The sequence below is a fragment of the Ctenopharyngodon idella genome, chromosome 9 (assembly GCF_019924925.1).
Source record: "Ctenopharyngodon idella isolate HZGC_01 chromosome 9, HZGC01, whole genome shotgun sequence".
In the NCBI taxonomy this organism is placed as follows: Eukaryota; Metazoa; Chordata; class Actinopteri; order Cypriniformes; family Xenocyprididae; genus Ctenopharyngodon; species Ctenopharyngodon idella.
In genome coordinates, this window is record NC_067228.1 from 36,066,548 (window position 1) to 36,083,506 (window position 16,959).

The 16,959-nt window shown below is 36.3% G+C and overlaps 1 protein-coding gene and 1 long non-coding RNA gene across 5 annotated transcripts in view; both read left to right on the forward strand.

Annotated features, from left to right (window-relative positions):
- si:ch211-166e11.5 (gastrula zinc finger protein XlCGF8.2DB) overlaps positions 1-16,959 on the forward strand; it is a 75,014-nt gene that overhangs the window by 7,568 nt on the left and 50,487 nt on the right. For 2 of the 3 annotated variants that reach the window (XM_051907037.1, XM_051907035.1), the window contains exons 5-6: positions 425-517; positions 601-1,198. The exons of the other annotated variant lie outside the window; for it this stretch is intronic. In XM_051907037.1, the coding sequence (XP_051762997.1) occupies positions 425-517; positions 601-888 (381 nt within the window). In that variant the 3' untranslated portion in view covers positions 889-1,198. Of the gene's footprint in view, positions 1-424; positions 518-600; positions 1,199-16,959 lie in introns of those variants that run through there. 3 annotated transcript variants of the gene reach the window in all.
- On the forward strand, positions 9,902-15,195 carry LOC127519414 (uncharacterized). 2 transcript variants are annotated; one of them, XR_007931808.1, is made up of 3 exons: positions 9,902-10,065; positions 10,588-10,718; positions 14,042-15,195. It is a non-coding gene; the product is annotated as an uncharacterized LOC127519414 (long non-coding RNA). The 2 variants fall into 2 exon arrangements; XR_007931809.1 differs by lacking the exon at positions 14,042-15,195 and adding an exon at positions 13,115-13,149.

Sequence of the window (16,959 nt, forward strand, 5' to 3'; positions counted from 1 at the left end):
CTCCAGGTCCTGCAGATTCTTCAGTTTTCCACCATCTTTAGCATATTTGAACCCTTTCCAGCAGTGACTGTAAAATTCTGAGATCCAGCGGAAGATAATTTAAGGGTGGTACTGTGATAAGATGTAACCTTTGCAATAAGTCATTTTTTTAAATTTCATCCCTGCTAGATATTCCATGGTCAACTGTAAGTGGTTTTGTTGGAAAGTGGAAGCATTTAGGAACAGTAGCAACTCAGCCATAAAAAGTCACAGAGTGCTGAGGAGCACGGTGCATAAGTCACCAAAGCTTTTCACACTAAATGCTTCCACTTTTCCAAAATGTCCGTCGAAACACCTCTACTTCATCTTTGTTTTCTTTTTTTCAGAGTGATGTATTTATAAAAATCCATCCTCATAAGTAATTTAACATTATTTTTCTTTACAGGATTATTCTCTGGAAAGGAGGAGAGAGGCTGCTATCCGTTCTTTAATGGTGCATCTTAGAGAAAAAGAGGAAGATCTCTTTAAAGAGTGCTTGGTAAGACACACTGTACTTTGTGTCATTCTGATTTTTTTAAATATGTTGACTTAAAACACTGACATTGATTCTGATCTACTTAGAATGATGAAGATAATACCAATGAAGTGATGAAGATTATTATATCTAGAGGAGCCACAACATCTGACCCAACCAGAGCAAGAATTGTGATTGAGGGAACAGAAGTCCAGGAAGACCTGGAAGTACCCAGAGCCTGCGCACTGCTAATGGGCCTGATATACGCACTCAACCTCAGTTACCCAAAAGAACTGAAAAATACCTTTGAGGCATTTCAAAAGATCTTCCTTGAGCTGGATGATCTGAAACCTAGCCCGAAGGTAATGTCTCTAAAAAACAAACTGCTGTACTAAACTCTGTAGAATTAGGCTGCTCTCATCAAACCCAAATGTTGCAATGTGTTGCAAAAGTAAAAGTTTTCTTGTGCATAAAACTACAGCAGCTGTACTGTTGACAGTTGACGGTGTATTAGGAACACCTAGATAAAAAAATGAATGCAGTTTAAATCAACAGCCCAAGAAAAACTTTAATAACACTGCATTCGTTTTCGCTAGGTGGACCCAATAAACTAACAAATTGAGTGTATATTGTTCAAATCCATTTATCTTGTTCTTCACTTTTTTTCCTTTTTGGAAATAAAACCACATATGTACTTACAAAGTAGCTTGGAAACCATTCTTTTATTTTCCATGGGGAGAATTTTTTTACTATATTTTCTAAGGTAAAGCACTAGATTTAGTTGAGGGGGATCAGTCCTCCTTTGAACAGGCTGTTTCATTTTGTTTAAGGGAAACTTCCTGGTAAAAGCCTGCAAATAGTTTTTTGTGCAATGATGTTCATGATTACCAAATTATTTGGACACAAGTTGACTTTTTTTTTTTTTTAAATTTTTTATAATAAACCATTCGTAAAACTGGAATTGGAATAAAACATTTGTTGTTACTGAAGTGAAATAAGTTACTAATACTAATCATACAAATGAAATAAGTTACTAATTATGCTGCTATGAGACACCCATCAGTCCCGTGACTGGCCATTTGCAGATCTGTGGAAGAGCAGCATCTAAAAATCACACATCCACTACAGTAGTAACATTTATACGTTTTGTAATCCATCTTAAACACGTTATCTTTAAAACCTTTTTAAATATTACAAGCCAGTTTAAGTACACTAATATTCAATAAATCCAATCAGAAGAGGCATCATGAACTGAACTGGGCAGCGTTTTCCAAAAGCACGTAAGCCTAAGTTGATCATAGCTCCATTGGTGGCAATGGTTCTACGATCAACTTTGGCTTACAATGCTTTTGGGAAACGCTGCCCTGGGGCGAAAGTAGTAGAAGTAACTAAGTTTACTGAGCAGGGTCACTTGTCTCCCAACTTATACTCTTTTGTTAAGCTGATGAAACTTACTAATTTATTAAATGAAATCTTGAAATGATTTTAGACATCCCTCATTTAAAAAAAAAAAAAAAAAATGTTCTTTGGACTTGGATTTACTGAAGTGGCTTTTTTTTTTTTAATTAACATTTACAAAAGGTTATGAAATATAACTATAACTGCAGGCTTGAAACAAATTTTCTTGTGAAAATGGAAATATGAACAATGTAAAATATTACAGCCATATTCCCTAACTATAAAGTGGAAAAATAAAAAAGTAAAATACATTACAATTTTCACGTTCACTATGTCCACAATACTGTAAAGAACTTGGCTCTTAAAGTAAAGCTATTTTCACATTTCAAACATCCTAACTGTCTAGGAAGTAAAAATAAGAAATATTATAAACTTTTAAATGTTTTTATGTTAAAGGATTAGTTCACTTTAAAATGAAAATTACCCCATGATTTACCCTCAAGCCATCCTAGGTGTATATGACTTTCTTCTTTCTGATGAACATAATCGGAGATATGTTAATAAATATCCTGACGCATCCAAGCTTTATAATGGCAGTGAACGGGACCAACGAGTATGAGCTGAAGAAAGTGCATCCATCCATCATAAACGTACTCCACACAGCTCCGGGGGGTTAAGAAAGGCCTTTTGAAGTGAAGCGATGCGCTTGTGTAAGAAAAATATCCATATTTAACAAGTTACAAAGTAAAATATCTAGCTTGTGCCAGACCACCTTCCGTATTCAACTTAAGAAGAAAGTGTAACGCCTCTCACAGTTCAAAATGCTTACACTACATCCTATGCCTTACATGTTCAATTTATGAAAAAAGTTGAATACGGAAGATGGTCTGGCGGAAGCTAGATATTTTACCTTATAACTTGTTAAATATGGATATTTTTCTTACATAAATGCATTGCTTCACTTCAGAAGGCCTTTATTAACCTTTATTAAGGCCTTTATTTTTATTTTAAAGTGAACTAATCCTTTACAACAACTCAACATTTTAAAGTGCAAAATTAGCAGTTTTACATTTTATGTTCTTTTGAGTTTATATTGAAAGTGCTGAAACATGGTAAAATGCTTATCACAGCCTAAACTTCATAAAACAAGGGTAAAACTACAGCAAAAAAATACTGAAACAGTTCAACAGCAGCTTTTCAGAAGTAGGGAATCTTGTAAGGTAAATGGTTAAGATTAGCTGTACAAGTGGCTCTTAAACTTCTGCAGTGACTTTGCTTTTATCTTTAAGGGACTGTACCCTTGCAGAGCAGTGAGTGCCCATTTCCATGAACACCTCAATATGGAGACTGAACATCCAATGCAAACAGAAGGCCAGACAGATAAGCAGCAGCAGAAGTTTACGCCTTTAGGCCAAGTAGTAGGGGTGTCATCATCTTTAATCACAATAAGAACTCCCACTTCATCCCTCTGGTCTGTCTGTCATTGGGAGTAGTTTCCTAATGAAATAAAGAATAAAAACAACAAAATCACTTTTGAGATCCATCTTTTTCAACAATGAGGCCAACTGATAAACTCATATACAACTGGTCTTTACAAAAGGTAAAAAAAAAACATTCACTGATGCTCAAGAAGAAAAAAAACTACATTAAGGAGCCAGAGAAATATAAACTCCTGAACATGATGATCATTGTACATTTTTCGTATTTTGTCTTGTAAGAAATCTACACATATCAGTTGTGTGAAATTAGAGCAGTGGTAAATAAACACATTGCAGTTTTTATGATTCCATGATAAATATGATGCAAACATTTTAACTTTACTATGTTGTTACTTGTTATATTTCGTCTTGTACATTGACAGTGTTGGATCCTATTGTATTACTATATACAAACTGTATAGACAAAAACACCTCATATATCCTTCACAATATCATTGAATTCTGCAGTGGTAGTAATGTTTGAGATTATCTAAAGCTAAGTAAATGATAAAAATCTGGGTTAAGGATGAATAAAAATTAAGAAATTATTTTAATACTGTCAACACAAAGATTAATATCCCTATTAGTGCCATGAGCTTGTCAAGGTTTTATTCTGTATGTGCAGAATTAATGCAATGTACTCGCAAGGCTGTCGGCGTGATGGCCTTGTGGGCAGCATGCCGACACGATGCGCAACTGCGCTTCCACTTCCGGCGTGTCGTCGGTCAGTTGAGTGGTGAGTGGTTTGAGTTGAGCTCAATTAAATGGAACGGTTTCAGAGACTGAGTGAAAGAAAGTCACTTTTGACTGCATCCATGACTTTTGACTGCATCATTTGAGAGGGGTGGCGCAGGTGCCACCAAGTTGTACAGTTAGTGTTGCTGGGCCTTAATTTGGTGGCACCAGTCTTTGTGTGACTTGTAATTTGGCCTTCTAGGCCTCTTTCCCTTTGACAGCCACTCCTCAACACTTTCCCTGGCATTTAGATATGGGTTTAGATATGACCTCACATCAGACTTGATCTGCTTCTGTGCTGAACAGCCCCTCTCACACACAGCAGAGGACACAGGGAGCACCAACATAATATGAACTAACTGAAGGATGTTCTAAAGAATAAGACAGATAAGATGGTTGTAAGAACATTGCTTTAAGTAACAGCATAAATGTGATTATTATAAAAATGATGAAAATACTTTATAGCCAGAGTACTAAGGTTCCTTTGACAACATAATCAAGGTAGGTCTTATCCATGAAAGAGACTGTGATCATTGTTTTCAGTGCCTGAAACTAGATCCTTGGTCACATCCATTCCTTTCCACGACAGGAGAAAAATGCTTCAACAGAAAATCAAGCTCTTCTGCACCATAGTCCAGGAGTTTCTCTGTCTCAGTTGGCCAAGAGTCATGATTAAAGATGTTAATGCCTCTCACTGCCTTGGCATTAGGTGTTTCATATGTGCTCCCTACTGTGCCTGTCAGCACAAACAATAAAAAATGAATGAATATTACTGATATAGCATAATGTCGGGCACGAGCCTCTGGAAAAAAAGCGCTATACAAATAAATTGAGAGTGAATTGAATTGAATGAAGTACTAGGCAGGGGAGACTACTTGTCCTTGTCATCTGAAATCTGTGGCAAGTCCAACATTGGGACAGAAGGACCGGACTGCTGCAGTTTCTGGAGCTCCAACATGTTAAAGTGCCATTTGGAGCTCAAAGTTGTGCCTTTTGTTGATTCACTGTTAGGTTGACATATGCCACCAGCAAGTATTAATCGAGCCTAACGAGGTCCTCGAACTTGCAGATGGGACACCATAGTCTCTCTTTTTTTTTTGCTTATGTCTCTCCCACAGGCGTAGGCCATGACGAGTACCAGCTCCTTCTTGTTAAGGACTTTAGAGCAGAACATTGTTAAACAGTACCCAGACAGCTTTGCTGATGTTCTGGCTGATGGAACAAAAATAGGTAGTGGGTACGCCTCTTTGCTCTTGCGAGTTAAAACCTGTGATGAACATGTAACCAGAAACAGCACATTAGCTCGTCGGAGAAAAGAACGACTACGATCATCGTGCAGAACCATAAGTCAGAGCTCAAGAAGGCCAGCTGATCAATATGGTTTTGTCAGTTGGCAGCCAGAGGAGCTTCCTACACTCTTGAAGAGAAGCGCAAGAAAATGGTATTGCTTGGCATATTGAATGTCTGGAGCCTATGTCTGGAATGTATGCTATTCTGTCAAGGGGGGACTTCTCTGGTCCTGTGCCCATTTTAAAGAGAGAACCAAATCCCTTCTAATTGAAGCTGATGTAAGTAATATCATTTTGATTTATAATTTCTTAATGATTGAACTGTAATGCAAAATATTTTTTTTTTTTTTTTTTAAGTAGCAGCAACTGCAGCCAACATGGAAAGAGATGGATTACCGTATTCACCCACACTGATCATCCAAGGTAATGTGCTTTACTTTGTGTCTCCATTATACACACTATTCTCTGCTTTCTGTTTCTGTACATGCATACCTCTTTGTCCCGTACTTTCCCGTTGATTCCTTTGGGTTGCAAATCTGCTGAACTTAAGCATGTATTGTACTTTCAGTTAAAACAGCTCAAACATGCATTTTAGTCTAGGACTAGCTTAAGCCTTGTCTGTGAAACCGGGGGAAAATGTGTGTACTGAGAGAGAAAGAGAGAGAGAAAGAGAACGAGCAATTAAAGAGAGGCAATAAACAGTTGACCTTTTTTATGGTTACGCATAGATTTAAGACCTGCAACTGTGTTATGAAAAAGACATTTTCCCCACAGTTAAGGTATAAAAGTACACACAGTTCATTCTGTGGTAGTACTATGGCAAATAGGTACAGTCTCCAGGATTATATATTTGATTCCAGTGACAATGAAGGAGGCATGGCAGACACTAAAACAGAAGTCTCTGAGCCAGGGGACTATAATCACACTTCTAACACAGAAGAGGAGCACCAGGAATCTGAAGAGGAGAGCTATGAGGAAGAGGGCAATGCAGACAAAGTCTATCAGTCAAAAAGTGGAAATATTACCTGGACTACTTCACCACCTCAGGGGCCAGGAAGAGCTTCAACTGCAAGATTCATAAAACTGACAACTGGAACGACAAGGTACGCATGTTCTCATGTTGAGGACATAAAGACAACTTGTAGACTGGAATGTACAGTGGAAAAGACATTGAAACACTTAATGGCAGCAATTTGTGATGTATGGGATAAATGGTTTGAGAGTCTACCACTAAAGAACAACCTTGGCACCGGACATAACAGTGGATGAGTGCCTGATGCCACTTAGAGGATGCCATGTGTTCAAGCAGTACATGTCTGTAAGTCGGCTAAATATGTAATGAAAATCTGGACCCAGTTTAAGCTATGCTTGGAATATGCAAGTGTACACTTGCAAGACTCATGTTGGTTAGCCAGATAAAAAATCAGGGCATGCATGTGGTCCTTGATTTGTCCACTGATCTCCAGGGACACACAATTACTTGTGACAACTTCATGTCATATGCTCTTGGCTTGGATCTGCTAAAAATTGACAATCAGTGGAACAACAAGGGAGAAACAAGCCTGAATTCCAACCTGCCCTTCTTTCAAAAAGAGACAGAGCTTTTCTTCTCTATTTGCATTCACTGAGACACATGTTGTTGATGAGCACAGGCCACAGGGGTTGACAACCTTGACAAGGTATTTACAAATTTCATATTTTGTATGCATTACTTGCAAATTTTTATTCAAGATTAGTGTTAGAGTGAGTTAAACTGTCATGCATTTCTTTTGCCAGCAGATGTACTAAATTGTGTTTGTAATATTGCAGATGGTGCAAGCCACGGTTACAAGCACAAAACAGCTCACTGGCCAGTGGCTATTTTCCATACCAATCTTGATATGTCTTCCATAAATGCTTTTGTAGTGTGGAAAGAGGTAAATCCAGCATGGGAAGAGGAAAGAATTTCCAAAGGAGGCTCTCACTTGAACAGCTGGGAAAAGGTCTAGTGTCCCCTCACATGGAGCGACGACAGCACCTGTCTCATGCACCAGCCTCAGTCAGACTACTGAAGAAAACACAAGGACCCAAACACCATGGGCCTCATTCATGAAACATTCATTAATATATGAGTAAAATCAGAGTCGTTTGCGTGTAAATTTGACCTCCCTGAAAACTCTCCTCTGGATTCACAAATGAATTGTAAACCACAGATTTGAACATGGTGTATGTTAATGAATTACAATCATTCATAAATAGGGATGAATTACAACTGAAAACCATATAAGGGTGTCATAATATGAAGTGAAAATGAGAGTTTCAACATGTCTTCATAAAGGAGATTACAGATGCTGTTAATGCAGTTTCATCTGTTATTCGAACAGTCCAAGAAGTTCAAAGGAAATGGTTCGACATGAAGCTTGAGTGTAAAAAACGCATTAGTTCATTTTTTGAAAACTTTTAATTGGACACCCACAAAGTAATTTACGTTTATTGTTTTTTTTAAAGAAATGCCAACTGTGTCCTCCCATGTGACCACTGAAGCAGCAACCGATCCCATTTATCCTGCGGCATCTGGACCTGTTTATCCTGCGCCATCCCGTAGTGCTAGCTCTGCACAGAAGACTGTTTTAAGTCAAGAAGTGCTGGATAAGCAAGACAAAATTTGTGAAGCTGTGTTGACAAAAACAACACATTAAAAGAAATAAATGCAAGCAAATGCATCATTTGATGGAGCCTTGATGTGAATGTGTGTACTGTCACTTGCTCCAAAGACACTGGGAAGGTTTGCCATGTTGTAGGGGAATTTTATATACTGAGGCATTAGCCGTACTGTGCCATCAAGAACACCTGGGATGATGCAACTCATGGATGGATGAGATTTCCCTGACTTGTCTGCAATCTCCCTCTGGAAAATTCCTTTTGCCAAAAAGCCAAGCATGGATAGCACCTGTACATAAACAGGAATGCTGTGGGATCTTCTGGACTCCCTTCTAAGTTTTGGCTCCAATATAATGCATAAATGCAAAAGAACTGGCCTGGGTAGTCTGAAACGACTAAGCAACCAGTCATCATTCTCAGCAAATCGATCTGCACGGTCTCTAAAAAGTTTTTTTTGCGCAGTGCATGTGCCCGTGAGGAAATTTTCCCATGGATTAATTAACTTGTGGCAACACCATTGTTATCCATTACACCCGCACATTTAACAAGAAAAGATTGTCAATGACGTTCAGCATCTGTAGCGCTTATTTTGATCTTTAATGTTTGATCTTTATATCTTCCCCCATTCTTTGAACAAAAATTATTATTAACATTATTCATTATTAACAAAATGAATAAGACGTGATTTACCCGTGTTGTAACACACATAAATGAAAGACTTATGGATTACTTTCAAACGAATGCTTAGTTTTTGGTTCATTATTATTTTTAATGAAAACACAACAATAAAATAGTACAATAAAAAAAAACTTAAACACAAACTTTATTAACAAAACAAATAAGACGGGGTGACATGAAAACCCACGTTAAAACAAATAAAAGATTGGAAAGATTTTCTGGTTCATTACTATTATAAAGAAAACACGACAACAATAAAACAAAACTCACTCATATTAAACAAAGAAATATTTTTTTCATTAACAAACATTCTCTTACGCTTTTGCCTCCACTATCGTCCTGTCAGTCATCTCGCTGTCTCACTCTACATTACAGTACAGTACAGTAAAAATTAAATTCACCATACTCAGCCGATTTGCATGACAGTATTTGCAGTGACCTCCCAGTTTATCTTAGTTGTCATGGACTCTTAGGTTGTTGTCATTCCTGACACATGTTCCCTTGTTTGAAGTTCCCGCCACTCATCTGTTACCATGGACACTAACACTAATCATCACAGCTGTACGTCTTTTAGTTCATCACCATTGTATATTTAAGTTCTTCCTGTTCACTCAGTGTTTGTCTGGTATTGTTTGTGTCATGTTTACACGCTGTCTCACATGTTGGCTATATTTGCATTTATCTAATAAACTTTGTATTATGTTACCTTCATCTTCTTTGGACCTTCCAATCAGTGTTACAAGCATATTGTCTAAAAGAAAAGATATGATTGCCGTGTATTTAAACAACTTTACTAAACATGAATCTGTGTTTCACATCTGCTCGGCGTGGTCTAGTTGGTAGCGCAGCTTCACCACACAGATTTAACTGCGCACAGCTAAATAAAACAGGCTTAATACTTCTGAAATAAATATTTCTGTTAAACGTGTTAGGTTGGTTGCACAGAAGAAAGCCCAACCCAGGACCTGCGTTGTAAAGTTTAAGAATCGGTACTACTATATAACTTTCAATTCATTGGTATATTTTATCTATTTTATTAGCACATCATTGGACAACATATTTAAATGTGTATCTCACCAAGAATTAAACGCTGTATTTCTCTGATATGTATTATTGTTTGCATGTTTTGTATGCAGGTAAATTTCTATGCACTTTTGTGATATTACACATAGTAGCGTGCGAGCAGGACTTTTATTTTGGTGTGACGATGTGACTTCATAGGAGTGCGCCGCGCTCCTGCGTTTGTGATACAGCGCGAGCAATGTAAAGCGAATGAATGATTATTGAGTGTAACACTTTAATGCCTTATCTAACGTCAACGAGCGATATTTCTGTGAGTGATATGCATCCACACGTAAGTAACAGAAAAGGTGCGTCTCATTTCGCTCCCTAAATCGTGAATCAGTGTATCGTAAACACGAATTCAGGCACTAGTGGTGCTGGAGACACGGAGCTTTACGAAACTCCGAGTCATTTGAATCTGTTGCTTCGCTAAACGATTCCTTTGATCGAATCACCGCTGACGAAACCAGCTGGTCAAAACAGTGTTATTATAATAAGGATATAAACGTGTAAAGACAACTTTTATAAACCAATAACAAGTGTTTTTATTAAAGAGTAAAGTGTTCAATATAACATCTTTAAATAGCATATCTAATATATATCATACCTAAATAAGATGTAAAATTTGTGTTTTTGAGTGTTTTTTGGGCTAATCAGGTCATTTAAGGCCATTAACTCACTCTGACTGACTCCCTTACCAGTGCACTGACTATTGAACTAGGGAGCTGATTGAGACACACCCAGAGATTTACTCTGTATTTAATGTTCTTTGTGCTAATTATTCTTAAACATGACAAATTGTCCAAACACACAGAAAAACTCCTGGTTCAGCTGAGATCTCGTGACACACTATTATAAAGATGGCGTTTATTAAAGAGGAGAGTGAAGACATAAAGATTGAAGAAGCATTCAGTGTGAAACATGAAGATACTGAAGAACAAACAGGTCAGTTTCATTCTCAAAGCTGAACTCAGTCATTTGATCCTTATTGAATTGTCGTCCTCTACAGATATTAATGATATTTTTTAGAATGTCATATGAGTGTCCTAATTAAAGTGGTTTTATTTGACAATAAGAGGGTCACCTCATGTGGACAGACATGTTGAGATCACGTGACCAGACTAACCCTAGGTGTGTTCAACTTAGGCTGGATGTAACAGATCAGAGCAACGGAAACTTAAGCATTAATAGAACGCGATGTATACAAAAATAAAGTTGAACATAAGTCTATACTGTAACATATGCTGATCATCTGCACAGCACTGTATCAAGTCGAACACACCTCCTGGCTACCTCCTACATTAGGAGAAATAATATGGAAATAGCCTAAACAAAACAATTTCTTTTGTGTAAAATTAAATATATCTGTTTCTTTAAATTATTGATCTCTCTCTTAATTATGCAGCAGTATCTAACAAAACATTTGCATAAATCAAACCGTAAAATGTGAGTGATCAACTTAATGTTTGTTGGCAATAAGTGATTTTTTTTTCTTCTTCTCATCCTCAAAATCACTTGCTGCATCATACCAGTGTCTTGTAAACATGACTTTATAATACCCACACTTGCGGTCTTTGCACTAGATCACTTACATAATGTATTTTCAGTGTTTGGCCCAAGTGTTTAAATGTGTGTAGTACTTTTAATTACTCAACAGGGCACACTTGCAATAAAAAATGCAAGTAAACATTTTGCATTTTGAATTCAATACTTTGTACTTGAAAATAAATGTCTAAATGTCTGTTCCTCAGTCCCTATGTAACAGATGACACAGTTATTAATTGTGCTTGTAATTAAGTGATTAAAAAGTAGTTGTAAATGTTTTACAAAATAAACTTTCATCTCTGCATGAGATGAAACATTGTACTACCAAATTATATGAATATCTAATTAATTTAACTTACACTGTGAAGTTTTTTCGACATTGCATGATTTCAGGGCACGTGAGTTCCTCAACATGATGAATTATGGGATATGCTTACCCTCATGATGCTCTAGAGCGGTATTAGAGATGGTGTGGATTCAGTGTGCATCAAGGGAAAGACCGCAAGTGTGGGTTTTGGGAGACGCTCTTTGTTTCTAAATGGAATGATTAAAAACACCCGTAATAAATAAATTGTTGATTGAGCATTAGTGATGAACACCTGCTGTTAACAAGCAGAATCATTGAAGGAAAGAGGAACAATAAGAACAGGAAAAAAACAAAACAAGAGATGAGCAGAAAATTAATATTAGTTTTAGATTTTACAAAATGTGCTGTAAAGCAATACATCTTTTATGCCTTAGCATAAAAAGTTTGATTTGCAAGTTATTATTATATGACTGTTTTTGGTGAGATCATCATAATGTATTAAATTTCAATGTATTATCAGCTCAAGATTTTGTTTTGAGAAAATTTCTACATTATGAACATTATTACATTGATAATGTAATATATTGTGCAGTTATTACGTTATGAGTTTCTACATAACACACACTGACCTCTCCAACATTTTCCAGTGATTCTATACCAAACCATATTGTTGGTCCAATTAAATATTTTAAATTGTAGTAGCAAATATTTATTTGTCACTGTCCCAAAAGAAAAAAAAAATATTAAAAGGGTAAATACATTACACAAAATACAGACCACAATGAGTTGACATTTTATCACATTATTTTTAACACATCAACTCCAACACAGGATATTTGGTGAAAATACCTTATTTTAAATTAAGAAAACACAGAATTACATTCAAGACATATGTGGTGAAAGTTTGCAGAGTTCCCATGCGTCACATCCAACATCGTTTACATCACAGTATTGTAAATATATCTGTGCAGCTTTCAGTAGGCAGGACTGCTTAAAGTTAATGACACAAGCTATAAAGATATAAATGGATGCATGAGGAAATAACAACCTTGATGTGCATTAAATTTCAAGGGTTATTAAAAGGCAATAAATCCCTGAAAGAGGCTGACACCAAGAACTTTGTGTTCAGGTCTCATGGCGGATCTGAATAAGCATTCCATACAAATCAGTCTAGTCGATCTAACTGTATTTCACACAGATATGAAATGAGGAAGCAGGTAAATATGGGCTTAACTGGAATATAAAAACTCAAACATGAAACCACTGAAAACGTAATCCCACGATTCAGCAAAATACCAGGTCATAAAGCCTTTTATGAAAAATTGTAGTGCTCAATACTCACCACAATGTCTTGAAACTTATTCTAACTGAAGACATAAAGCTATGAATACCACAATGCAAATTTTTGTTTTTGGGATAATTATATAGTAATCCGTTGAGCCAATATTGGTCAATTTCCACAATTTTTTTAATTTAATTTGTTTTATAGTGCCCGAATCTGCCGAAGAACCTGACAAGGCAAGAACATTTTAATAATTTATATCTGTATTAGTTTGTTTGAAGCACTTAATATGACGCATTCTCATGTTTTGAGCAGCTTGGGTCCTCTTTTTTTCCTGCAGCAGCTAACTCTGTGCCCTTCAGTATTTTGATGTGTTTTGTCCATAAATATTAGTCATTCTTACTGTAAAATGATGTGACTGGTGGATGTTTTCTAATCAGCAATTATGTTCGAAATTATTGTTTTTATTTTATTGATCAGCTTATGCACCCCTAATATCAGTGATATTAACTTGTAGAGTTGTGCAGTTTTTTTCAAGTTGTGAGGAAATATAAAAAAAGTATAATCGATATAACAATAAAATCAAATAATAATGTCCCTCAGAGAAGGCATATATAAGGAGAAAATCAGAGGACCTAATACTGAGCCCTGTGGCACTCCATACTCCATGTCAGATGAGACGTCTGTTAATTTACACACAGAAAATGGTAGATGTCAGGATAGATAGGACTTAAAGCATGCTAGTGTTTGTCCACAAATGCTAACATTATTCTTAAGCTATCCAATAGAATGTTGTGTTGTCAAAAGACCTAAACGCACTAGAAGAGAGATGTAACTTTAATGAGCACAGTTTCTGTGCTACAGTGGGGTTTATATTCTTACTGAAATACTATTCAGTGCAAAACTAAACAGTTGAGAGGACACTATTTTTCTAATATTTTAGACATGAATTGCTGATTTGGCATCAGTCTTTAATAAACCAGTTTTCTTGGGTCAAGCTGTGTAACACCTCTCTCAGTAGCGTAGTGTATATATTATACTTGCTGTTGGTTTTTATGCTTATGTTGTTTTTGATGTCTCTTGCTTTTGCCATTAAACTGGTGTTGACTTGTATTTGTATTTTTTTCACTTTAGACCTGATGCCACTGAAAGAGGAGAGTCAAGAACTGAATAACGTGGAAGTGAAAGATGAGAAACATGATTTCACGATTGGAGAAAAATCCACACCGACTGAAATTACTTGCTCACAAAAAGGAGCCCAGAAGACCAAATCTAGAAAGTATTACACCTGCAGTCAGTGTGAAAGGAGTTTCGATCATAAACGAAACTTTGAAGTCCACATGAGAAGTCACACTGGAGAAAAGCCTTTCACATGCCAAGAGTGTGGAAAAAGTTTCAGTCAAAAACAAAATCTCAACGTCCACATGAGAATTCACAATGGAGAAAAACCTTTCACATGCCAAGAGTGTGGAAAGACTTATACATATAAAGGAAACCTTGAAGTCCACATGAGAGTTCACACTGGAGAGAAGCCTTACACCTGCAATTACTGTGGGAAGAGTTTCGCTCAAAATGGAAACCTTGAGGTTCACGTGAGGCTTCACACTGGAGAGAAGCCTTTCACATGTATTCAGTGTGAAAAGAGTTTCACATATCATAGAGACCTGAAACGCCATTTGAAGACTCACTCTGGAAAGAAATTGCAGTGCTCTGAATGTGGCATGATGTTTACGAAAACGATAAGTTTAAAAAATCACCTGCGCCTTCACTCTGGGAGAAGACAGTTTAATTGTGATGATCAGTGTGATGATAAAAAAAAGGCTTTTGCCATCATCACACTTACAGATACACCTAATAAGTAATGCGGATATGAGACCCTATTAGTGTTTGTTTTTGTTTTAAATGGCTGAAAATAAGTTTCTGTGTAAAATTAAGATTATGAACACACTACTACTTGACTGTCGACCAAATCTGACTGTCCACATTCATGACAATTTCTTTTATTTGCATTTTTCACCTCTTTATACTTTGCCTTGAAGCTATTTACTTTCTTTTGTTGTACATATGAACTGCTGTGGCCACACATGACCACCTCCTTTGCTAGAGTTTCATAATATTCCATGTAACAGTTAAAAGATTGAGTGATAGTTGTAGACAGCCTCTAATTTTGATTGTTTGGAGGCTTGCACAATTTCATATATTGATATATTAGTTAAACTTATGTCTTTCTGTGAAATGCCATAATGTAAATGAAAGATTTTAAATAAAACGACATAGACTGAAAGAAATGAATATTATGCATTATTTCATTCAGCTTTAGTTAGAGAATGCACTGGTAAACATGTTGTCAGTTTTGTCTTTTAAAATGGCCACTGAGTATGACTGTGAATTCAGACATACTTCTTTTGACACATACTGTTTTTTGCCTATATAGTCAGCCATTGTATATAATTTGTGGGCATCAGAGAGCCACTATCAGTACGCGGGGCACTGAAATTGCTTTTGAATGTGGTCACGCATACTTTGCGTAAAGGGAGAGGCGGTACTGACCACACATTTTACAAGATTAGATATTTGTCAGTGACGCTCGGGATCTGTTGCGCAGCAAATCCTCCGCCATCGTCCTGTCAGTCATCTCCCCTTACTCACATGATAAGTGAAATCTGACTCCTGCTGCACTTAGCTGCGACTCTGGTCTGGTGGGGTTAAATTTTAGGGCTGCATCGCTGCATGATTTGGAGAAAAATCTGATTGCGATTTTTCTGGTTAAAATTGCAATATGCGATTTATAAAAAAAATACCAGGCTTGTTTGTAGGGCTGTACAATTTGGCCCCAAATTTTGTGCAAATATATTAATAAAACTATTATTATCACTATTGATAAATAAAAATATTAAACCACGTAAGAGATATTACTATTGTAATAACCTCCATTATTTAAAAAAAATAGAGTATTTAAGGATAAATATAACTGTAATAATTCAACAATATTTTTATTTTACAGAAAACTGAAAAATGCGGGGTTGCCTGTTAACATGCAAGCAGCCTATGACTATAATTAATTAGAAAGGTCTAAGGATTTATTATTATAATATTATGATAAAAATCTGTGAATAATTTCTTTATTTTTGTCGAGGTATGCAAAATCAAAAATGGTGTCCATGTATTTAATATGAAATATGTGCCTCTTACCCACTTTTGAAAAAAAAAATGTTTCCCTCAAAGTCCTTTAGAGAGAAGTATTATTTTTTCCTATTTTTACCCAGAATAGGATTGAGTGAGTTTTATTTGGTGCTAAACACGTCTGTTTCATACTGGGCACCCTTGAGCAGATACTCTAAATATGTCTCGCAGAAGTACCGCAATATAACGCATGTCGTTCAAGGAAAACGCCTATGGGCATCATACTATCACTGTGACTGAATAAAAAGAAGATAGAAATGCTTTGATTGATTAAACATGAATATAATAAACACATGACTACGACAATATATGGTTTATTTGTGTTCTTCAAGCCTTCTCAGGTATTTCCTTAATAATAAAGTATATTTAAAATGCAATACTAATCAAAATTCTATTTCAAACACTCGACTGACGTTATGAAGTGAGTAAAACACGTTATTATATGTTGTCTTTTGTTGGACAAGAGGTTCATTAACGCTTCTCATGTTTGGGTTTCTATGTTTGACGTGTTGCTTTTTCAAATGCAGTGCTTTCAGATGGACCTTCATTTGGTACTGATCACAAAGTCACTCTTCACCAACACACTGTATACATATTTATATATTAAAAATCAATATCATAATCGCTCTAAGCCAAATCGCGATTTCGATTCAATTTCGATTAATTGTGCAGCCCTGCTTATACACCTCGTGCTTCACCTCTCACATCAGCATTCATTGGGTGAGGCCACAGTCTCAGGGTCAGGCGTTTGCTGTAAACAAAGGCTTTGTAGCTTCTCACGGTCAAAATAATTATTGTCTTCTTTAAAAGAAATTTGTTTTGGATGAGAGAACTGCAACATCAACCCAAAAACAAAAATCATACTTCAT